The sequence below is a fragment of the Rosa rugosa genome, chromosome 5, assembly GCF_958449725.1.
Source record: "Rosa rugosa chromosome 5, drRosRugo1.1, whole genome shotgun sequence".
In the NCBI taxonomy this organism is placed as follows: domain Eukaryota; kingdom Viridiplantae; phylum Streptophyta; class Magnoliopsida; order Rosales; family Rosaceae; genus Rosa; species Rosa rugosa.
The window spans coordinates 51616452-51640342 of NC_084824.1; the positions used below are offsets into that span (position 1 = coordinate 51616452).

Consider the following 23891-nt stretch of genomic DNA (forward strand, 5'->3'; position numbering starts at 1 on the left):
ACTCCCCTTCTCCTCCTCCCGGACTCTATCTCTCTCTCTCTCTCTCTCCAGCCGAGCGGCCAGATCCCGTCTCCGAACAATCAAGTCCCAAATTTGGGCTGAGGCTTCGGTGAACGAAGCCATCCTCGAATCCTTGGAGTCGGTTGAGGTTTTGGACCGCAGCCAAGGGATTCAAATCATGGATTATAGATCCCGAGTCAATACCATATCCGCCGGACGGCGATTGGGGATGGTGATCTCGTAGCCGGAGTTGGTAGCGGAGTTGGTAGCGAACGGCAGTGAAGGAGGAGGAGTCGGCCGCGCCTCGAAGCCTCCCCAATCGAAGCCCAACCCCATTTCCACCTCAAAGTCCTCGTCAACTTCCAAGCCTTCGCCTCAAAGAACCCAGAGCCTCGATCAGAAGAGACCCGAATTGCCGGCCTCACACTCCTGTAGGTGCCCAGAGCACTTTTTTTTTTTTTTTTTTGGTATACTGTGAGCTTCCGGAATGGGGAAGGGAAAAAAAAAAGTGAACGTGTACAATTGAACATATAAGTTGATCAATTGTGTCTGTAGTGTATTCATTTTGGTTTTGGGAGTTTATGCAATTCACTTGAGGGCAATAATATGATTATTGGAGAGCATTAATAAGATTATTGGAAGACAATAATAAGATTACTGAGGGGCAATAAAATATTTATTGGGGCAATAATAAAATTATCTATTTGGATAAACCTCCGAAAGCTTTCAAAATTCAAAACATCTTTATTTTTCACTAATCATTGATCCCCAATAAACTTGTTATTGGGGAGCAATAATATGTTTATTGGGGGGCAATAATATGATTACTGGGTATTATTGGGGGGTAATAAAATCAGACGCCGGAATCCGGTCACCGGTCCGGTAGCCGGATTCTGGATTCCGGTCACCGGTCGCCGGAGTCCGCGACCGGCCACTGGTCACCGGAGTCCGGCAAGGTCTCCAATCACTTCTCTCTCTAAGTGACAAAGAAGGAGAGGGCAAAATTGTCCCAAAAATAAAAAAATAAAAAAAAATACTTAATTGGGTATTAGGGAAATGATCTCTTAGAGTGTTTGGATAAGTGGGCAATCTCTTAGAGTGTTTGGGTAAGTGGGGTTAATTAACCCAAAAATTGGGTAAATGATCATATTGACTTCATCATCTATATTCTCTCCTTGTTTATCTAATGTTGTTATGATTCTCCTATTAATTATGAGGACTTTGTATCAAAAAAAAAAAAAAAAATTATGAGGACCTTTTTAAACTTTTGAAACAGATAAAACAAAGTTGAATGGCTTATTTTTTATTTTATAGTTTTTTAATATGTATATCATGACCTGACCAAAATCAAAGCCGATATACAATGGTTGGTTTTGGTTCAACCAGTTCGCACATATTGTTTGGATTGCTTCCTCTTTTTTCAGCGAAGATGTCGAGAACAAAATGTTGTCAAGACGGGACATACTCATTAATATCTGAATCGGAATACAGTCGTCAAGATCTAGATTGTCACTTGAATCGATTACATGTTTTGTGGAGTTGTCACCTACATACTATAAGATTTTTCAACTTCTACTATTTTCGATTAAATTTCATTTTAATTACATTAATGTAGAAACAAACTAAGATTCAAAAAAATCAGGTGAAGTATGACGTAATATTCTAACAAGACTTTAAGTTATATTCAATACAGGCATGGAACTAGGGTGGGGCAAGTTTGTGCTGCAGCCCACCCCAATTTTTTGAAGGAAAAAAAACAAAAAAACTCTAATATATATATATACTAGAAATTATGCCCACGCTTTGCCGCGGGAGTTACTCGTCAATGAATTAGAACTACGTAATGGAAGAAAGAAATTATTACATAATATTATGTCCGTAATCAGAACTACGTAAATGAATTAGATCTCATAACATTACTGTTGTTCAGGAGAGTAATTGCTTGTGTAGACAACGATAGAGATCAATTCCGCGTGATGCTGCGGGTTGGTTATAAGTTTAACTACAACAAAAACAAACGTTCAAAATATTATGTCCGTAATCAGAGTATCTTTTACAGATTTGAAAATCTGGTATGTTAACCAGATACATACATGAGCGATTTTGATCCAATTAGGTACATCGGTGCTGCAAATAAAACCAAGAGCAACAGAAGATCAGAACTTTAAGAATCAGATTAATCAAACACGAAAATCAAGTCAAAATATTCTTCCAATTTCAGAGTAAAAAAAAGTTAAAAATTTTCCTTATCAAACTTAAAAGCTGAAAGTTCATCACTGTAATTAAAATAAAAAAAAAAGGGAGAGAGAGCAATTTTTTTGCCATGAAATGTTCCAATATTTGCAGAACATCTAGTGAACAATGAAATACCTAATTCCCTAATAAAAACTTCCATTCTTTCAATCGCTGTCCCAAATTTTTGTTTTGGGGGAGGAGGGGAGCTAGGGGGAGAAATAATCCCACAGAATTGCAATAGAATCATTTGAGCACCATGACCCCCTAAGAGTTAGAAGTGTACATGTTATATATGCAAGTGCATCATCTGTAAATGATATAATCAATTTCCTAACCACATGTAAATGAAAACTTTCCTTCCATTTTTCCGAAACTACATGAAACAAAAGAGCACGATCAATCAAGCAAGAATTGTTCTAAAACAACTCACTCCTCAAAATCTGAACTTTGAAGAGTAAAGGTATTCCCAATGTTAGAAAAACCAATAAAGAAACAGCAACATACTTTTTTCTATTTGTTAAGCAGCAGACAAAGGGTATTACCTGCTATGGCATTTACAAATGTCTTAATTTGAAAGTTGCTGCTTCCATCATTCTTTGCCACTGGTGCAAAATCTTGGCAAACATCCTGAGGTGTAGAATGTTTCTTTAGCTGCGACAGGCGCCATATATCTACCTTAAAGATAAAAAAAAAATTGAGGAACAATTGTGCTAGATCGCCCAGCTAGAAATACACAAATAGTGCTAAATGATTGCTTACACATTTAAACTGATAAATTCAGTTGTTAAAGCAAAGGAAACTAATAGCTTACAAACCCAGGTGTGATAGTTGGAAATTAGAGAAGCGAATAAAAAAATTGAGATACATATAGACACAGATAGAGAATTACCTGACTTGCTAAAATGCTTTTAGCCAATATGTAATTCATACGAAGCAACCAACCATAACTGCTGTAATCAACCAAGTTAAGCCTTTAAAGCTGAAGACTGAATTTGAAACTATGACCGAATGACTCAAGCTGGAAAAAACATGCAGATGCCAGACAAATTGGAATCGAAGCTTTCAATAGAATCAGTTGATCTATTTTCTTGTATCTGTCACTGAAGCCTAGTGAAATTTTATCAAAAGATTATATGCCTTTTTTTAAAGGATGTTAAGGCTTTAAGGTAATGCATAAATGAAGCATTTTATATTAACTGTTCCTGATTATTAGGCTAAAACGAAGCATAAACTTTTAGACAATAAACAGACAGAAGAAAGCAGTATATCTAAAAGATGTAGATACAGATCACAAAATGCAGAAACTTGAGAAAAGAAATTCATCAGTTAAAAATTTTGTTTCTTGCTGGAACATGGTGCAATTTGTTTCGTTTGAGGAAGATGACTTTGTTAATCATAAAGTTAACCATTTCATGACAACACCAAAAGCTACTATGCTAAGTTAATTGTGCACTATAGAGATGTTTGAACGAAAAGACAAAGGATTCAGATTCATTCACAACTAAACAATAATTCTGGTAAAAGGAAACAAAGTTTATATAAGAGGATTATAAAACATGAAAAGAAATAATGATCAAAATATGAAAGATGATAACTCACTTAAACACTGCTGGCCATTGTACTGGTGCCCAAACGCATTTTTTCTGATCAATTCCGGCAAGTTATCTAAGAATCCAAACTAAACCAAAAGCATGGGCCAGAGAAGACCCACCTGGTTTGAACCCCTTATATAAATTACACATCTTGAATTCCTGAAAAAAAAAAAAAAAAAAAAAAAAAAGGATGTTAAACCTTAAATTGCAGGACTCAAACTTTAATCTGCAATATGCATAGGCATGCCTTACCTTTGAATTGCTCAAAGGTCTTCTTCTTTCTGTTTCAATCATGACAATAGCACGTGAATGGATCCCTGCAAATATAGATGATGAAAATCATGAAATTAATTCATCATTTTCTCCCAATATTCATATCAAATCAATTGCACAACTAAACCAAACAATGACGTAAAAATGGAAAGACTAAGCCAAAATGAGTGAGGATTAGTTCAAATTAATAAAAGAAATTGGTAAGTATAAATGAATGAAAAAGCTTTGGGTAACTCACCAAGTCTGTGCTGATGTTGATCTTGATGGAGAAGTTTGATGTCGGCTAAAAGCAGATGCTGACGACAATGGAGGCTTCTCGAATTAGGATAGTACCAGAGATCCCTCTTATATATTCAACTATTCAGGGCAAAACTGTAATCCCAAAACGGAATCCATTTCGAACACTGTTTGTCCGATTGTGAAATCTGGAAGAATCGGTATTCTTCGTTTTGTTTGGATTTGATAATATCAATTTTGTTCGAGCTTGCAGGTTGTTTCTGCCATCAGTCTAGTGGAAAAAAAAAATAAGGACAGAAGCGTCTTTTTAACCCCTTCCAATGGCAAAAGACCCATATGCCCAGATGACATGGTATGAAACACATAGAAAAACGTGTAATTGGGAGAAAAATTCAAGGGCAAAATGGCCTTTTCGACCTGACAGTAGTAACAGTAACCGGCCAACCGGCCTTTCTGATGAACAGTAGTAACAGTAACCGGCCAACCGGCCTTTCGTATATAGTATAATATATATATATATATATATATATATATCAAATTCCTCAAAGCAAGCCTATCAACTCAACCATTAACATTAACTTCAGCAAAGGTGAGAGACAAACTATGACAAACTAGCAGCAACTAACTTATCGGAATCAAGAACCTGATGAGGCTCTAACTGTGGATCATGCTTCTAATGTAATTAACTAATCAATTAATGTAATTGTTGTAGTCACTCCTTTGGAAGTTTGAATAGCCAAACTTCAATTACCTTCATAGTGAGCAATACATAAGAATTCCTACCCATTTCAATAATATATGTATTAGAACAGTACGTAAAAGAAAAAAGATCGAAGAAGAACATGAGGAAGAACTTGACAACATAAGGTTCATTAGCCCCCCTCAGTATGATTTTTTGGTTCCGTCCCTGATTCGATGTTTAGGTTACCTCCAATATCTCATATGCGTAACCAGAGGGTGGAAAACAAAACTAACTTACCCCTCCGAAGAAGAAAAGAAGCATCCTCCTTCTCTTACACATATGCAAGTGCTAATTATATGGTACACTATATTGATATGAACAATATTCATATCAATGAGACTAGCTGACTAGCATGCATGACTAGGAAATTCAAAAAACAAAAAAAAAATGCATAAAAATGGAACATGCAAGAGTACTAGTTTTTCTTTTCTTTTATTTTTGGAAATAACTCTCGGTGAGCGAATAAAATATGACGACAAAAGTCAGACTAGTATGACTTTGATAAGTACACATGTATACCGAAAGAAGCCACCAATACATTCTCCCCCAAAAAGTTGAAGAAAGAAGTTAAGTAACAATGTAACATATATTATTGACTCTGAAAAAATAGTGGGCAGGTTAAATAAACTTGCTACATGAAAAAAATTGAACCCAAAACGCAGAAAATGATTGAAGCTGTAGCAGACAATAGGGTGACGGATGGTGGAATGCGACCATTGTCTTTCCTTATTAGCATTCCTTCTATAATAGGGTAATTGACGACCACCGCATAAAATGGTATGAAGACTTGTATAAACAACTTCTCAAATTCCCCCAGAAAGATCACTCTGGCAATGCCCACACAAAGGGAGGTCATGTTCCAGATAACCAGTGAAGCCAATGGAACAAGAAAAAGTGCTGAGGTTTGAAAATCAAATACCCCCGCGTTGTACCGCTTAAGTTGCTCAATGTCATCAACTTTATTCGTTGGGAAGAAGCTTGCTTCCCTCAAACCAAATTTCTTCATAAAAGCATCAAGACTACCATATAAGTGAGATGTAACTGCTTTCATCATCCATATTCTTTGCTCGTATATCCAATGTTGTAATGATGCTTCCGTTGTGAGGACTTCGTATAAATGTCTCAAAACAGATGAGAGGAATACAAAAGAAAATATCCAAAAATATGAATTTGAGACCTGCGAAAACATTTGGAAAATGACCAACATGTTAGAATGTCCTTTTAAGAATATTTAACCACTCTACTCCTTGAGCAGTACTGCTCGAACCCTCTTGAGTAATGTTCCAACTCTTAATTATTAGTGCTCGAACCCATTCATGTGGTAAAATTTTGATAGTTTCTATAAGTCCTCAATATTTTAAATTTATAATGCATCTATTTTTAAAAGGTCCTCTAAATAAAAGAACATGTCCAATCAAAAAAAATAAAAGAACATAAATATTTACCTCAGGGTACAGGGAAATGCCGTTGACTAGGCAAAGCTGGGGTATAGTTGCAAGGCACCAAAGTGAGAAGAACCGGCAAATAGGGAAAATTGCTAGCCATCCATAACACATACTTTCAAGGAAAGACATTTTAGTAAGACCATATATAAGAGGGCAGTATTTGGAGATGGCAACATCTACCAACCCAGAACTCCATCTTGTCCCTTGGACCAAAAAGTCATTCAAATTAGTGGTGCCACTGCCCAAGAACTGAGGCCTTGGTGGATTGCAATACACTGAATTCCAACCCTTGCAGTGCAAGCTAGCGAACCCTGTGAAATAATCTTCCACAACAGACGCGTATAAGAAACCAGCCTGCCATAGATTTGAGAAACCGGTCTGTTAATTATACTTCTTTGATAAAAGGTTTTCTCAGCTTTCATCAGTTGTTGGACTTACCTCTTCACCCCATTTGGTGCCATCTTCATAGGTACAGGAGCCTAGTTGTTGGGTCTCAGCTAGATGTGTCATTTTCATATTAGGATTGTAGTTTCCAAGCAGGGATTTTATGAACTCATTTGATGGACCAACAGATTGTCTAAGTTCCGTAAGATCCTTATGATCTATACAAAGTTTTGTCAAGCAAAGCAAAGTGAGTAATATAGAACACAGAACCAACATGCACTTAAGTTAAAAAGTTAATCACTTGTACAATATCGGAAAAACTTCACATTGCAATATTGTATAAGTTGGCACCCTTCATATAACGGAAAGTAACAACACAGTTTGGTTATTGACCAAGAAAACAATGGTGTGATTTATATTTATTGAGTGGCTTGCGGTTGTTAAACAAGGATAAAGACTGATTTGTACACAATCCATTAATATACATACCCTCCTTTAGGGATTTTCCATACAAGGATAACCTCTTGATGTAATAGCCAGTACCGGTCACGCATGGCCCTTGAAGTCCATCAAAACCTTGCCATAGCACCTAAACGTTCAACACCAACTTACTTGTCAAAGATGAATGAAACAAATACAAATACTACATGCATATGTCTGAGGAATAGTTTTGTTTTTGTATCCATACCGAAAACGTCTCTCTCAACTGACTGTCGTAGATGTCATTCTTACTGATGTTGTGGAATTTCTGAGGGAATTGCACAAGTGCTAGCGTAGGTGAGAGCTTGGGATCTAGGTGGAAACACATTGCTTGCCGAGCTGAACTTGGATCATTGCAATACATGTCACAATCAAGCCCTAATATGAAGGGAGAGTTACTGATCACACCGGATACCCGAAGCTGCAAATTGTGTTTTGTGTTCATATCAAGCCAGGTATTTAACAAATATACATGTATGTTATACATAAGTGGAAAGGGAGAGATGCATGTGCATACCAGAACATTGAGAGCTCCAGCCTTGAAATGATGGGCATGGGAAGGTCTTTTCTCGCGAGAGACATAAACAAGGAGAGGCATGTTTTTTGCCTCATTTTCTTCAAATGCATGATTACTAGAACTATCTTGTATCACCTGCATGCAATACCTCCAAATTATATCATTTCATGGATTTCAGTTTGGAATGGGTAATTTTTTTTCCTTTATTTCTTTTGACATGTTATGTGGGCAGTTCAATTTAACTTTTTCGATTAGCACCATGCAATATGAGTAGATAACATGTTAGTTATAAAAGTCTCTGGTAGAAGAGTGAAGGAAATTTGAATCATTGGAATGGTAGCTAGGTATTTAGGTATGTGTAAGTATCAAATTTAAGTACAATATGGGGAAAATATTGGAATAATTTTTAATGACAAATTAATGTTAAATTATGTATGGCAGGATGTAGGGCTGGGCATTTTAGCCCGAAAGTCCGAAAACCCGGACCGAATCGATCCGGACCGTCAGGTCCGGTTTGGGCTTTGAAGAAAAAAAACACAAAAAAAATAAAGCCCGGACCGTTTGTGTTTAAACGGGCCGGTCCCGGGCCTTGTTATTCATATGGCTGAAAGCCCGAATAAAAGCTCGAAGTCATATAACCCTACATATGTAGGTATACTGCCTTGACTAAGAGACTTGAAAGTTGAAACTCATAGCCTCCTTCTGAAAATTGACCCCGAGCCTTTCCCAAACGCAACGACAGCCTTCTTCGGTTGAATCAATTCTTCACTTCTTCGATTCCCTTGGCAACAACAACCTTTTATGTCTTCACTTGACTAGTTTCCCTTAGCAGCTCGAAGCCTCGAAGCCAGCCTAGGAGCTTTCCCGATTTCGAATTCGAAATTTCCAGAAAATCCCTAACCCTCAATCCCTTCTGCCCTTCTTCGATCAGCTCGAACCCAGCAATCGTAGCAGCTCGAACCCAGCAATCGATTCGAACCCAGCATTCCCGATTTCGAACCCAGCAATCGAAACCCAGAAACCCATAGCATCTGCAGCCTTTGAGTTCTTCGATTCCTGGCCTTCTTGGATTACTAACTCGATTCCTTAGCCCTGACATTGGGGTGGAGGTCATAACTCGCTGAGCAAGGTATCCATTCAGTTAGTGAAGTTTTCTTATAGTTAATTTCTTTGTATTCTGCTACATGGAAAATTTGAGATGGCAAATATTGGTTCTGTTATTCTATAAATGGTAATTGTATTTTGCAAATTTTAAATAGAGTTGCCATGGTTTCCGTGTGCTCATTGATATGAAGCAGTAAATGGTTTGGAACGAGTTGGCTTGGAACCAGTTGCAGGTGCAGTGGAACCAATAAATGGTTATTGAGTTTTCAGTCATGGTTTGGAACCAGTAAATGGTTCACTATCTCAAAATTCCATGACTAGTTTATTTATTTTTTTGTTAAACGTAGTTACTTGTCACATAGTTATTTTTTTCAGTCATGGGGTTATCTGATTCCAATTTTTTGTTTCTGGGTACAAGGATTCAAGATTCGATTTTGATAATGCCCGAAGTAGCTGCAGTCATGGGGTTATCTGATTCCAATTGTTAGTTTACTTGTTTGGAACATTATCTGCCTATTTGGTTTGAAATTTTATTTGGTCTGGAACTTTGATCTATCCACTACCAGTAAAACAACCATTAGACACTGATTGAAATCAGTGTGTATAACTCTAATTGCCCACTAAAATCCGTGTGTGATGGTTATTAGCCACGGTACACTCACGGATTAAATTTCTGTCCCATTTGAGGGGGGTGGGCATTGCCCTCTGCGTACAGAAAAAACAGTCCGTGTGAGATTTTAAAGGGAACCCACCCAAATTCTGATTTGTTGCATATCCATCAAATCAGTGTGAGTTAAATATGTTACAAATCAGTGTGAACCTAATAAGATTTTCACATTTACTAAATTTTAAAATTATAATATTCAGTTTTTTTTTTAGATAATATTCAGTTTTCTCTCAAAAAAAGAAAGATAATATTCAGTTTTAATTAAACATTATATCTAGCAAAAATTCTCAATTTATTGAAAAATAAAAGTGATATTTGAACCTTTCCCCAACAAAAACATAGATCGCGATCCATTACACTCAAGAATAGAGAGATCAAACAAAAGAACAGAATATAGCATAAAGATTAATCCTAGTCGCTCAATCTGCAATAAGTAGAAGAACTTATTGACAACAATTTAAACAACAAAAAACATAAACTGATAAATAGAAACAAAAGAGAGATGCAGCCCAGATCAGACTTCAAAACGCCGCGATAAATGCCAATCTAAGCATCACTTTCCCAGCCAACCAACAGATCGGACCAAATCCAGCTTAACACAGGCGGGATCTCAAACAGAACAGCGATTGGAGAGGTGAATCAACCAGAAAGAAGTGCATACTCCGACGATGTCATCAATCACACCGATCGGAGCACCAACATCATCTCCTTTCCGATCCACCAAAACTGATCCAGCAACAAGATCCGCCTTCAATTTCTGGGGCTGCTTCTTCCCGATCTATCCGTGCAGGTGTGGACATGAGTGGTTTTTCAATTAGAAGTTAGATGAGACTGAGATTGGGATAGTTGAGTATTTGAAATAGGCTGTGGGAAAAGAGATGAGATAAATGCAGTTTTTCAGTTTTGACTCTAATTAAAGCTAGGACTCTCATAGTCTCGTAGCAGATGGAGAGAGAGAGAGCGAGAGACAGTCAGTTTTGAAAGGTAAGAAAGCTAGCCTGATGATCAGAGGCTAATAAGATGATGGAGAGGGCGGATAACAAGATAAGAAAACGAAGCAAAGCAGTTTAAAGAAAAAGAATGTTAAACTGGGCTAAGGTCGGTATGAAATACAAACACAATATACACAGATATCTGTCTGAGATATGTATTGTCACAGATATCTGTGTGAGATAGATATTGTCACAAATATCTGTGGGTCTACGTTTTATTAAACATTTTAATGATTTTATCAGTTATCTTTTACACAAATAACCGTATGTGTTTGGCTCTAATTTTGCTGCAGCTGGTCAACAGTCTCTTTTCTTGCGCGGGCGTGCCAGCACCGTTCGGGTGCGGTCGTCGGGGGTGTCCCTTGACCTGACTTCTATCAAGCGATTGTAGACGAGGAGAGCATCAACCTCGTCGTGGGATTCTTTGTGCCTCGTGGTGAGGACTTTGCTGAAGTTTCTTCTTGTTCACAAGTCGATACTCAATATTGCAGATTGAGCAGAGCGAAATCACCGGGAAGTATTGAGATCTTGCTAAAGCATGACTTTAGCTTGGCTGGGTTGCTAGGGCGTTACCCTTGCTTGGCTGGTTCTGTAACCGTTGTGGTCGCGGCACTACCGTCGGCTCCCGAGGAGACTAGGACCGAAGCACGTTGACAGAGGGTTTGGTGGCACTGAAAGTCGGCTTCTGAGAAGACTAGGACTAGGAGTGTGATCACCGGTAAGAGAAAGAGAAGGAGAGGAGTTGCTCTTAGAGAGGTTGCTCTAGAGAGAACTTAGATCATCTTAGAGATGTTTTGATGTTGTGTTGTGAATGTGTGTTTAGAATGAGAGGAGAAGGTGTTTATATAGGGAAGAAAAAGAAGAGTGAAATGATGAGTGGAAGAAAAATAATGAAAGTGGAGTATGAAAGTGATTTGTAAAATATGGAAAAGATAGAGAAATGATGAAATGAAAGCAAAGCATGAAGGTGTAGAAACATGGAAGTGATGATGATCTATTAAAGAGATTGTCTTGAAAAATATATCCAAGGAAAAGAAGAAAAGCATCTAGCTTTCTTCATGTGGGTAGGAAACATGAACATGTGAATATTGAGCTGGTTTTAGGTCAGTTTCTGCCCCTTTATTCCTTCAATTATTTCTCCAACAAGACTTCAGAATGAGCCTTCGACTTCTTCATAAAAAATGTTCCACTATGAGTGTAGATCATCCTGAAAAATTTTCAGAGCTTTATTCCATGCGGTTGGGCTGGAAATGCTGCTGGACCTCTTACAGGTCCAGTTTTCCAGTTTTGCTTCTGTAGAAAATTGGAGTGATTGTTTGAAGGCCTTCCACTCAAAAATATCTCTGGCACTCTTCATAAGAAATGATCCTTGGGCTGTCTAGAATGGATCTGCAGAGTTTCAGCTCATTTCAAGTTCATTTGGTCAGGCGGCCGCCCCTCCTTCCTTGTTTAGCTCGGTTTCTCCTAGCCGAAGTAGGAAAATGTGCTAAAGTTGACTTTTCATGTTTCCATGCTTCCATGCTTCCATAGTAGGCTTTATTTAGCCTCTAAATATATATTTCGAACTTGTCGACAATATATAGCTTGAGCCACTGACATTGGCTCAATTTCTCCAACACATGCCTTGTCAGGCCAAAATGTTCATTTTGGGTCCAAACATTGCCCCCCAGACCTCGAAGTCAAAGGTCCTCGTCTTGACTAAAGAGGTCTTGAATCAACACTACTCTTATAATGTCGTTGCTCCAAAGCCACTTGTATTGGCTTGACTAAAATTACTTGAACAGTAGCCTCTCTCCCTCTTAATTATACATAGTATACATATATTAATCGCCAGTCTTCCTTCGCGAACCATCCTTTGCGAGGCCATGGAATTAAAACCACTTCGCTGCCAACAATTCGTAACCCAGCTTTCGCCACAATTATTGGAAAAAATATTGATTTGACCTCCTCCACTGCTAATACCATACTAGGCATATTAAATGCCTCTTGTATATGTGCCCAGACCAATACCAATGGCCTCTTAAGTATATTAGCAAGTTCCAGCCACTATTAGGCAAGAACACAATTTTTTGCATCCTCCGCGACGCACAATTTTGAAACTCTTTTTGTAATTTTGTATATATATATTTTTTTTTTAAATTTTAATAAGACATTGTGAATCAAGGTTTAGACATGCGGCCCAAGTATAGTCGCCTAGACACAAATTTTCTTTCAAATCTTTTGGGCAACCTTACTGAAATGGCCAGGTGGGGGAGGGCGAACAAGAGAGGCAGAATCCATTTTGGCATGAGCTACTCCCACATAGTGGTTTAGGCCCATTTGCACGCACTTCTGGATTCAAGAACCTGTCATGAACGTTGTCCCCTTTCTAGACACCATTTCACATAGGCTATACTTACTAAGATGAGAAAGGTCATAAGTGTGAAGACAGTTCAACAAGTGTTAATAAAAGCCTCCCTTAACCTTAAGGGACCTGAACTAGGCACCAATAAGGAGTTTAGGCCAATAGTAACAAAAGAGACTTCACCTATTCCGTTATGATTCACAAATGACGAAAATAAAAATGAAAACTGAAAATTGACAGGAAATTTAAAAACAAAGAAAGAATTTAGCAGCACTATATTTGGCTAACCTCCAGAAGGCCACGGGGGAGGCCATCTATGCTTCACTCCAAGCTCCGGTGTATCAAAATTTGTAGGGTAAAAATTCCTCCTGTGAGATCTTGTAGGAAAAGAACAAAGATACTTCTCGTTGAAGAATTTGGAGGAATTTGGCTCGTGAGAGGGGTATTCTTGCCCCCAAGTATCTTTGTTGGTTGACGAGGCATGATCTTCAATTGCAATTGAGAAGATGAAGATGTTTCAAGATCGGCTTTGTCGCCAACTACCATGTCATAGAACATGGTGTCTTCAGGATTAGCCACAGATTGGCCATTATAGACAACCACTTGCTGGTCTGAATTCTCCACATCAAGAGCTTCACTTGCTGGATAATTGTAAACAAGAGTTAACTTGTATTGATGATACTCAAATTTACAGTTGCGAAGGACAACTTGGCCACTAGAATAATTGTTCTGGCCATTCATGCAACGTGGGTTGTAGATGTGCCCTCCACATATATCAAAGCCACCGCTTGGCCTTGAAGAATATATGAAGAACTTCAAGTTGAATTGATTAATAAAGCCACAAATTGGCTTCTGTAGACCACAACTTAATTGATAATTAAGTTGGCTCTGATTTTGATCACCTTCACCAAGACGTCCAGTAGCAGAGTCACAATTAAAATGATCATGAACTTGCTTCTTTTGATCAAAGGGATGATCATGGGCCATATCTTCACTACACCAATTTCGGAATCAGACAACACATATCAGACGACAGCAAACATTTTAACTGTCGTCTGAATTAATCAAACGACAGCAAGAAATATTCTGTCGTCTAAGTTTTCGAATCCAACAACAGTTTTTTCTTTGCTCTCGTGCAATAGCATTTCAGACAATGGTTGATTTTTTTTGATGTTGTCTGAATGAATTAATTCAGACAACAGTTATTATGTGATGTTGTCCAAGGTTAATTAACACAATGGTGGATAAAAGATGTTGTCTGATTGTTTTTAATCACACAACAGTTATTACTTCTCTGTTGTGCAATTACTCTTAATACAATGGTTGAAAAATATGTCGTCTGATTATTTTGATTCACACAACAGTTTTTTAGTTGTCTATTGTGTGACTTTGTTTCAGACAATGTACTGAAATTGATGTTGTCTGAGTTTTAGGGTTCAACATGTTGATGTTTGCCCGCTCAATTTTTTTGCCGAAACTTAAACTTCCCACTTTTTTTTTTAAAGGACATAAAGGTTCCATTGAAAACAAAACCTCTCTCCTCTCAGACAGCCAACGCTTACAGCTTGCCATCTCTCTCACGAAATCTCCCTCTTGATCTTTACCCACATGGCCGAAAACACCAGTTGATGTCGAAGCAAAAGCCTATCCTCCAGCAATTGCAGTGGGTAAATTTCTCTGTCATCTCTCCCTCATCTGCATACCAAATTGGGGTATTAGATTTTAATTTTGTTGGGTTTCTTTTAGATTGGAGATGAACATGCAACGCTTTGCTATTCCAATTCTCTTTTTGGGCTTTTGATATTCATAATTTTCTGCTAGTTTTTTAGCAGCTCAGGTCTAAGTTTTCGGTTGGGTGATCGTAACTCTGCGGTGGACGCTGGGCGGCTGGGCAGTCATGAGTCACTCTCCGCCTCTCGTTCGTTGCTCTCTCTGCACCACGCAATTGTGCCACACCTCTCTCTCTCCCTCCCTCCCTCCTTGATGGGATCTCCCTCAGTCTCTCACTGTAAGTTCTTGTTCTTCTTAATCTGGGAAATTTGAATTTGAAAATTGAAATAAATTGGAAATTTGGAATTCGAATTGGTATTGTCCTACACTCATACTGATAATCTGGGCTTCGTATTGATTCTATTGAAGAAAAGAAACTTGTATAATCAGGGCTTCGTATCGATTCTATTGAAGAGAAGAAAGTTGTATAATGTGGGATTTGTATTCGTTTAATCTAGTTAGATATAATGAATATGCATATTGTTAATGAATAATGCTTCATTTAATCTGGTTAGATTTAAACTGGGCTTCGTATTCTAATGAATAATGCTACTTGGTAATTGGTATTCGTTGAATATGGAAATTTAATTTCATTTATTTTGCTGCTTCTACTTCTAAGTTTGCTGTGATGCAGTCTTGATTCCTCTTTAAATTTGGTTAGATAAATTGATTAATGAATAATGCTACTTGGTCAATTACTTAATTGTAACTTGTTTCAGCTTGAGTGCAGCCCATTGAGGAATGCTAATTATCTTAACCTTAGCTTGTTAGTGGTTGATATTGTTAGTTTACAAATGAGAGATTTTCTGGTCAATTGAGAAGTTGGGAACTGTGAGTCTGCGACATATCTAACATGGGTTGTATGGAGAGAGCATTACATTATATACAAGGTATTGATTTGTTGCGAAAACCACACAGCTGTTTATATTATAACCAATATCCAGTTGGGCCAGTGAATGGCGGGACAATAACATTTAGCTCGTGGGATAAAGTTTGTTTTTCAAGAGGACCTTCATTGGTATCAAAGTAGCAGTCAAACTTGTGCATAACTTTGAAAGCACAACTAGTATCAAAGTCCTCATGAATTTCAGAACAAACATACAGAGCATATCCTATCCAGGGTTTGCTTTCATTGTCTAACTCCGTTGGCAACATCATCATTACAGAAGAACTACTGCTTTGATTCTCAAACCACTCTGGGATAATATTAGCTCCAGCTGAAAAGCCATGTGCCGGGCTCAATGGTTGACTTGTTTCTACCTGCATTTATTTTTTTAGAATTAAAAAAGGATGTTAAATTTTAGTGGAATGAGTTAGTAAACTAACATGGGTTTTTGAACCTTTTTGAATTATCATTGGCTGCACTATACCATATCTTGTATGGTGCAAGTCTTTTGGCATCTCCGAAATTATACTATCCAGATTTGTGCTACTTTATTCCAATTTTCAACCGGGTTTATTTTTTGTTGTATGGAATAAGCATATTGAACTTATTTGTTTGAGATGATGTTTAAATCTTCTGATGATGCAAATTTTTAACTTTGCTTTTTTTTTTTTTTTCTTGCAGAGCAATTGTTACTAAAGTCTTTAGCAGATACATTCCTAGTTTCATTCTTCTGTTATTTCTGAAAATGGTATCCTTTGTTATGTAATTCTTTTTATCCATTCAAGAATATATATCTCACAATGAAATAAAAGGATCAGTGCATCTTCAAAAGTACTTTGGTTCACAATGGTTGTCTTTTTTTGCTATTGTATTTACTGGATCATTTTTCTAAAACTTCCATATTTTTTTATCGATACAGAATATTCCTGCAAAGCTTGATTTACTTTGACATTTGTCTACTTTTCTTGAAATTGCAGAGTACAGAATCGTCTCTGGTGTGGCTGGACTTTTGATTGTCCTTAAAAATCTAAGGTAAGTAAACCTTTTGTTCAAGTGACTGCTGTTTAGCACTGCTTATTAATTTCTGGTGATTTTGTCCCTTTGTATACCCTCCTGGTAAGTTCATAATTTTGGAGAACTGTCAGACTTAATGGGGCTCTGGTGCATCTTGTAATGTCACCTTAATTTTATTGGATTGTAGCATTGGTTTCTCATAAATGCTTACTACTTTAAGCTTTTATTGAATTTCCTTGTAGATCTGACATTTGTATCAGTCTTAAATGTGACTGTGTATATTCTTGCTGGGAAATTAATTTTATGAACTTATCAATCAAATGTAGTTCCTTTAGAATTTTATATTCTTTACACCAAATAGAGAATATTTTTCTAACTAGCTCATTCCAGCTTTTGAGGCCTGTTGTTAACTAACTTATATCACTGTACTAGGGATGAGGTCAATATGATTGTCAAAGTCAAAGGCTAAACTGCTCCATGGGAAGCTCTTGGAAAGGAAATACAATCATGAGGATATCATCTTGTCCTTGATTCGCCATCAATCTATTTGAACTTTTTAAGTAAGATTCTTAAATGACTGGTTATATGCAATTTTATTGCTAGTTTATATCTGGTTTATAGATTCATCACATTAACCAGTTAATGTTATCTGTTGCTGAAGTGAATGCAATTTGTGGTTTTTGGAGTTGCAGGAATTGGGTTTTGATGGATGAAAGTTTAAGTTTTTGTTTTGAATTCTATGATTGTGAGTTGAATATCTGGTTTGCTGTTTGAGTTTCTGTTTCTTGGGATTTCTTTTGGCATTCAGATGGTTTGATTACCTTTCTGCCTTCATGCCTCTAATTCTTTATTTTTTTTTCTTTATTAAATTTTCAAATCCTACTTTAAGTAACATTTTCATGATATTCTTTCATTTGTAGGGAGTAAGCATCTTCTAGAGATGAATAGGATTTTAAGGCCCGGGGGATACTTTATCTTGTCAACTAAACATGACAGCTTTGAAGCTGAAGAAGGTTTGTCCCATGTTTTACAATTGCTATTTTGAGATGCTTGAAAGCTGGAACAGTAGACCTTATCTTATACTATATCATGAGGAGCAATTTTCAGTAGACCTCTTTTGTAGATATGTTTAACCTATTGAGCTGTATCTCATGCTACAGACGAGTTAACATTGAGTTTCTTATTTCAGGTAAACAAATATCTAGAAAACTATGAAATGGCCCTTACTGGATTTGAAGCTGATGCTTTAAAGGATCCTGGTCTCAATGCTACCGAAGAGGTTCAAAAGATTGTTAACCTTCTTGACAAGCTAGATAATTTGTTAAGGGTAATGCATTTTTCATTCGTAAATTTGGTATCTTGAGGTCTTGAGTATGTGTTTCCAAAGTGGTTTCTAGGATCAAGGGGCCTTGGGCTATCATCTATTGGCAGGTAACTTTTGAGTGGTAAGTTTCGATTTAATGTGATTGGAATGTGTTGCACTATCTGTTTTGCTTTGGATACTAGTTTGAATTATGCCAAATACGGCTTTGCACTCTTTCTAATGTTATTTGTCTTTCTATGGCAGTTGCTTTAATTCCTCTATCTATTTTTCACCAACATTTTCGTTCCACTTTTCGTTTTTCTTTTTCAATTTTCATTAGTTTTGCTTTAGATCCAATATTATATGCTATCTATGTCCTAAGTTATGGATTTGTGATCTCGCTTTCATTTTCATATTGTCCAGTCTGGTATGGTGAACCAGTAAGCATTTTTACCTTTGGGTGAGATTTTGGTTTCTCTTTAATATGATTTTTAACTCTGACAGATTCAATTTGTTAATGGACGTGTACCACAATCTATATCAGAAATACGAGGGTATTTGGAGAATAATTTGTTACAAATAATTAAAATCTGAGTTGCAATTCAGCTCTTAATACTTTCTGTTGTTTTATTGTCTAAGGTTGGTGTGCGAGGACATAACTGGGGGTCTAGAGGATATTGCCATTCCAGCTAGCAATTTGGTCAATGATCCGCCTGTTGCTTTGCCAGTTGATGTTGTAAATATGGTTATCTTAGCAAGCATAAAGGAGTTAAGGCTTAAAGCTGTTGGTGCATTGTTTTCACTTATTTGTGAGGTTTAGGACGTTAATGCGCATCACATTTATGGACAAGTATAAGTTTATGGTTAGGGTTAATGTTGGGATGGAATAACTTTGTTGAATATATGGATGAATGTATCGGATCTTTGCATAAATGAATTTGTTTTGAATGTGTTGTCATTTGGATTCCATATATGCAGAATGTCGGTCTTTTGAATGTCTCTCAGACCATTCTATTCCAGCTAAAAACTATTGTCTAATAATTATTCATCATAAAATGCCTAGCAAAAACTGTTGTATGAGCTATCTAACTATAATACATTAAGGACTAAAAGAATGAGAAAGCCATTGTCTAACAAAACAACAGACAACAGTTTTTCGGAGAAACCTATAATATCAATAATGGATAGACAATGGGAATTTCAACTACATGTTGACTGACCCAACCTTCAGACAATAGCAAGCATATAAGCTCCTATTGTCTGGCACAGCCTTCAGACAATAGCAAACATAGAAGCCCCTGTTGTCTGGCACAGAATTCAGACAACAGCAAGCATATAAGCCCCTGTTGTCTAGCACAGAATTCAGACAACAGTAAGTATATAAGCCGCTGTTGTTCTTTGTGGTATTCAGACAACAGACTGGGTAGTAACTGCTGTTGTACTAAATTTTATCAGACGACAGTTTTCTGGTATTGTCTGATCCATGTATCAGACGGCATTGAGATAGACAACAGCAAAGACAATACTCAGACGACAGTGAAAAACTGTCGTCTGATTGAAAAATTGGTGTAGTGCTTGCCCCCCATGCATCTGATCAGTAGCCACATATTTGGCTTGATCAGTGGAGAAATCATATATTTGTTCAGAGACAATTGTATTGTCAGAAGAACAATCTTGTTGATGACCTTTTCCATGCACAGCCTCTGTGTAAGGCTGTGACTCACCAGTGAGACCCTTAGGTTGATTGCCACCTATAGGCAAGTTAGTCTCAGAAACGACTTCTTCGCGAGCAGGTTCTTGACGTTCCAATTCGCCTTGTGTTTGTTGTGCCCCCAACTCGAGTTTTGTGACCGAAATCGTGAACTCATCGAGCCGTCTACGGTCCTCCGCGAGGGCTTTTCTCAGATTCTCATGGTATGCGGTAGAATTCTTTTGAATGATATCAAGCCGCTCTTCTATGCTCGCATTCTCTGGAATGGGAATGGGCACATAGCCTTCTATCGTAGCCATGACTTCAGGAATTTCTTTTGGTAAAGATTTTCCTCTGGCATCCCAATGATGGTGAACATAAAAAGACTCTGGTGGTGTCCCACTGGGCGTGCCAAAATGTTTGTTTTGAAGCCCGGTGGTTGACTGTCTTCAAGAAAAAAAAAAAATTCTAACCTTGTCCCACCGGGTGTGCCAAAATGTTTGTTTTGAAGCCCGGTGGTTGAATGTCTTCAAGAGAAAAAAAATTCTAACCTTGTCCCACTGGGCGTGCCAAAATGTTTGGCTCCAATTTTGCTGCAGCTGGTCAACAGTCTCTTTTCCTGCGCGGGCGTGCCAGCACCGTTCGGGTGCGGTCGTCGGGGGTGTCCCTTGACCTGACTTCTATCAAGCGATTGTAGACGAGGAGAGCACCAACCTCGTCGTGGGATTCTTTGTGCCTCGTGGTGAGGACTTTGCTGAAGTTTCTTCTTGTTCACAAGTCGATACTCAATATTGCAGATTGAGCAGAGCGAAATCACCGGGAAGTATTGAGATCTTGCTAAAGCGTGACTTTAGCTTGGCTGGGTTGCTAGGGCGTTACCCTTGCTTGGCTGGTTCTGTAACCGTTGTGGTCGCGGCACTACCGTCGGCTCCCGAGGAGACTAGGACCGAAGCACGTTGACAGAGGGTTTGGTGGCACTGAAAGTCGGCTTCTGAGAAGACTAGGACTAGGAGTGTGATTACCGGTAAGAGAAAGAGAAGGAGAGGAGTTGCTCTTAGAGAGGTTGCTCTAGAGAGAACTTAGATCATCTTAGAGATGTTTTGATGTTGTGTTGTGAATGTGTGTTTAGAATGAGAGGAGAAGGTGTTTATATAGGGAAGAAAAAGATGAGTGAAATGATGAGTGGAAGAAAAATAATGAAAGTGGAGTATGAAAGTGATTTGTAAAATATGGAAAAGATAGAGAAATGATGAAATGAAAGCAAAGCATGAAGGTGTAGAAACATGGAAGTGATGATGATCTATTAAAGAGATTGTCTTGAAAAATATATCCAAGGAAAAGAAGAAAAGCATCTAGCTTTCTTCATGTGGGTAGGAAACATGAACATGTGAATATTGAGCTGGTTTTAGGTCAGTTTCTGCCCCTTTATTCCTTCAATTATTTCTCCAACAAGACTTCAGAATGAGCCTTCGACTTCTTCATAAAAAATGTTCCACTATGAGTGTAGATCATCCTGAAAAATTTTCAGAGCTTTATTCCATGCGGTTGGGCTGGAAATGCTGCTGGACCTCTTACAGGTCCAGTTTTCCAGTTTTGCTTCTGTAGAAAATTGGAGTGATTGTTTGAAGGCCTTCCACTCAAAAATATCTCTGGCACTCTTCATAAGAAATGATCCTTGGGCTGTCTAGAATGGATCTGCAGAGTTTCAGCTCATTTCAAGTTCATTTGTTCAGGCGGCCGCCCCTCCTTCCTTGTTTAGCTCGGTTTCTCCTAGCCGAAGTAGGAAAATGTGCTAAAGTTGACTTTTCATGTTTCCATGCTTCCATGCTTCCATAGTAGGCTTTATTTAGCCTCTAAATATATATTTCGAACTTGTCGACAATATATAGCTTGAGCCACTGACATTGGCTCAATTTCTCCAACACATGCCTTGTCAGGCCAAAATGTTCATTTTGGGTCCAAACAGTATGAAATACAAACACAATATACACAGATATCTGTGTGAGCTAAGTATTGTCACAGATATCTGTGTGAGATAGATATTGTCACAAATATCTGTGGGTCTACGTTTTATTAAACATTTTAATGATTTTGTCAGTTATCTTTTACACAGATAACCGTATGAAATACAAACACAATATACATAGATATCTGTGTGAGATGGGTATTGTCACAAATATCTGTGTGAGATAGATATTGTCACAAATATTTGTGGGTCTACGTTTTGTTTTACATTTTATTATACTTTTTATATTATAAATAAATTCTGACTTGCACAGATATCCGTGTATATCTATATTTTCACAGATATCAGTATAAATTTTCACACTGATATCTGTGACTATTCCAAATCACACAGATGTTTGTATGTACTATTATGAATGTATTTTTGGTGGGGTCCATATAAGTTAATAGTTACGGTTGTCTGTAGCACTTGATATTCCACACAGATATCTGTGGCTAGTTAAAATCAGTATGTATAAAATCAGTGTGGATAGGTTATTTTGCTAGTAGTGATCTGAAATTTCAATTCTTCAGTTGGTTGTATAACTTGTATTTAAAATTTTAAACTGTGAAACTTCTTTTGTTTGTACTTTGTAACTTTGAAGAAGCTATGAAGTTTTGATGTTATTCTCTTCATTTGTAGCTTAGTTTGTGATTTGTATGATTTTATATTGTTCTTCCAAACCAGAAAATCAGAAACATGATGAAACTGTGGAGAAAATGAAGGCAAGAAAAATAGTACTTTTGGGCCCGAAAACCCGATAGGACCGGCCCAGGCCCGTATGGTCCAGTCCTTCAGGGTCCCTATAATTGAAAATCATTATTTGAGCCCGGCCCGAAAAAAACGGGCTTGGTCCCGGGCCTAGCAAATTGACATGCGGTCCCGGCCCGTGCCCAGGCTTAGCAGGATATTTATATATTATTGCTTCTCTATTATAATACCTCAATCACTGTAGAATGATCTAGACGCTTACTGCTCAAAGTGTCACCATGCCTTGCGTATTCTCTCACTCTTTCCTTAAACACCTCATATTTTTCCTGCAATCGAATTAAGCAACCCTATTAGCTCTAGTATTCACTAAACTGCATGTCTGTCACAAAATTAATTCGGATTATGTTTATAACCTGAACAATTTGCCTCTCTTGTATGAAATCAGTACCCCCAAAATCACCATCTTCATTCTCATCCTCTGCTGCTGAGAAATAGGCTTTTGGAGACCTGCACTTGATCTTATACCTCTTACAAAATGGAATCCACCGCTTTGCAAACATCCAAGCCTCTCTCATACCATTCAGAGTCACATCAGCACCGCCATCATCTGACAAATACACGTGAAGCTTCTTGGGTGGATAGTCGAGTGCCATGGCTGATATTACAGTGTTCATCACCTCCACGGGTGGCTCCTTCTCCGGATCAGCGGTGCAAATGAACACGTCGACTGCAGGAAGTTTGTCATCTTCCGGCAATCTCTCCGGGAACACAGTTCGAAAGACGGGCCTCCACCGATATGCCTGGGTTAGAAGCCACTCGAAGGAAGAGACGAGCTCGGCCGCAAAGACAATAAGAGATGGTAAGATGGGTGTTTTGGTGTCATGGAAGAAGAAAGAGGCTCTATAGTAAAGCAAGAATGATAAAGCGACGGAGTATATGACTGTATACGTTCGATTAATGAAGATTGTGAGCTTGTTGACATGGCAGAGATGCATGGGAGCATTAGAACTCTGATCCATAGCTTCTCTAACTATTTTTTGTGATTTTATACCTCTCTTCTCCACTCCTTATAAAGGAGCTTCATGCTAGCCTCCAAAGAGCTAGAAAGTCAAGGAAATCTGGAGTAAATATCTTACTCAGAAACTATATTTAATATGTTATGTTAATAAGGATAGCAGCCTATGTCTTTATGTTAATATTCAATGCCTTACGTTTCAAAATTGATACTAGTTTACTTGGGATAGTCGAGTACGTCTCATATGATCTTCGACCTTTCTGACATTTCTAGTCAAAATTAAAGACAGTGGTACGGTAATAAAATTCTGAAGACTTTGTTGATTGGCAGTTTCAACGAATACAATTCGTGTCATTGCATGCGTGCTGGCCAAACCAGAAGCCTTTTTTAGTCAATTATCTGGCGAAGCAAGGTAAATTGTTGAAGCTAGTTTCCAAGAACATTCCGACAATGTCTACACAATTACTATAAAATGTTTGAATTCA

At 37.8% G+C, this 23891-nt stretch overlaps 2 protein-coding genes across 19 annotated transcripts; one reads left to right on the forward strand and one right to left on the reverse strand.

The window, feature by feature from the left end:
• Positions 1-1790: 1790 nt before the first annotated feature.
• On the reverse strand, positions 1791-23565 carry LOC133708535 (cellulose synthase-like protein G2). The gene is made up of 13 exons (XM_062134002.1): positions 22805-23565; positions 22622-22717; positions 7906-8040; positions 7597-7809; positions 7398-7497; positions 6963-7126; positions 6525-6878; positions 4339-6256; positions 4080-4144; positions 3835-3986; positions 3125-3185; positions 2778-2906; positions 1791-2127 (listed from the first exon to the last, which is right to left on the reverse strand). The coding sequence occupies exons 1-8, from the start codon at positions 23408-23410 to the stop codon at positions 5711-5713; spliced, it is 2214 nt and encodes a 737-aa protein (XP_061989986.1). The 5' UTR covers positions 23411-23565; the 3' UTR covers positions 1791-2127; positions 2778-2906; positions 3125-3185; positions 3835-3986; positions 4080-4144; positions 4339-5710.
• Positions 13660-18943, forward strand: LOC133708536 (uncharacterized). Of its 18 annotated transcripts, none has more exons than XM_062134014.1 (9): positions 13660-14679; positions 14834-15020; positions 16350-16416; positions 16646-16700; positions 17115-17427; positions 17603-17695; positions 17872-18009; positions 18490-18539; positions 18625-18943. In XM_062134014.1, the coding sequence occupies exons 6-9, from the start codon at positions 17672-17674 to the stop codon at positions 18803-18805; spliced, it is 393 nt and encodes a 130-aa protein (XP_061989998.1). In that variant the 5' UTR covers positions 13660-14679; positions 14834-15020; positions 16350-16416; positions 16646-16700; positions 17115-17427; positions 17603-17671; the 3' UTR covers positions 18806-18943. The 18 variants fall into 18 exon arrangements, 12 of the variants coding, with proteins under 12 accessions (XP_061989998.1, XP_061989996.1, XP_061989997.1 ...); XM_062134012.1 differs by having other exon boundaries at positions 17115-17242; positions 17369-17695; XM_062134013.1 differs by having other exon boundaries at positions 17115-17242; positions 17375-17695.
• Positions 23566-23891: the final 326 nt, after the last annotated feature.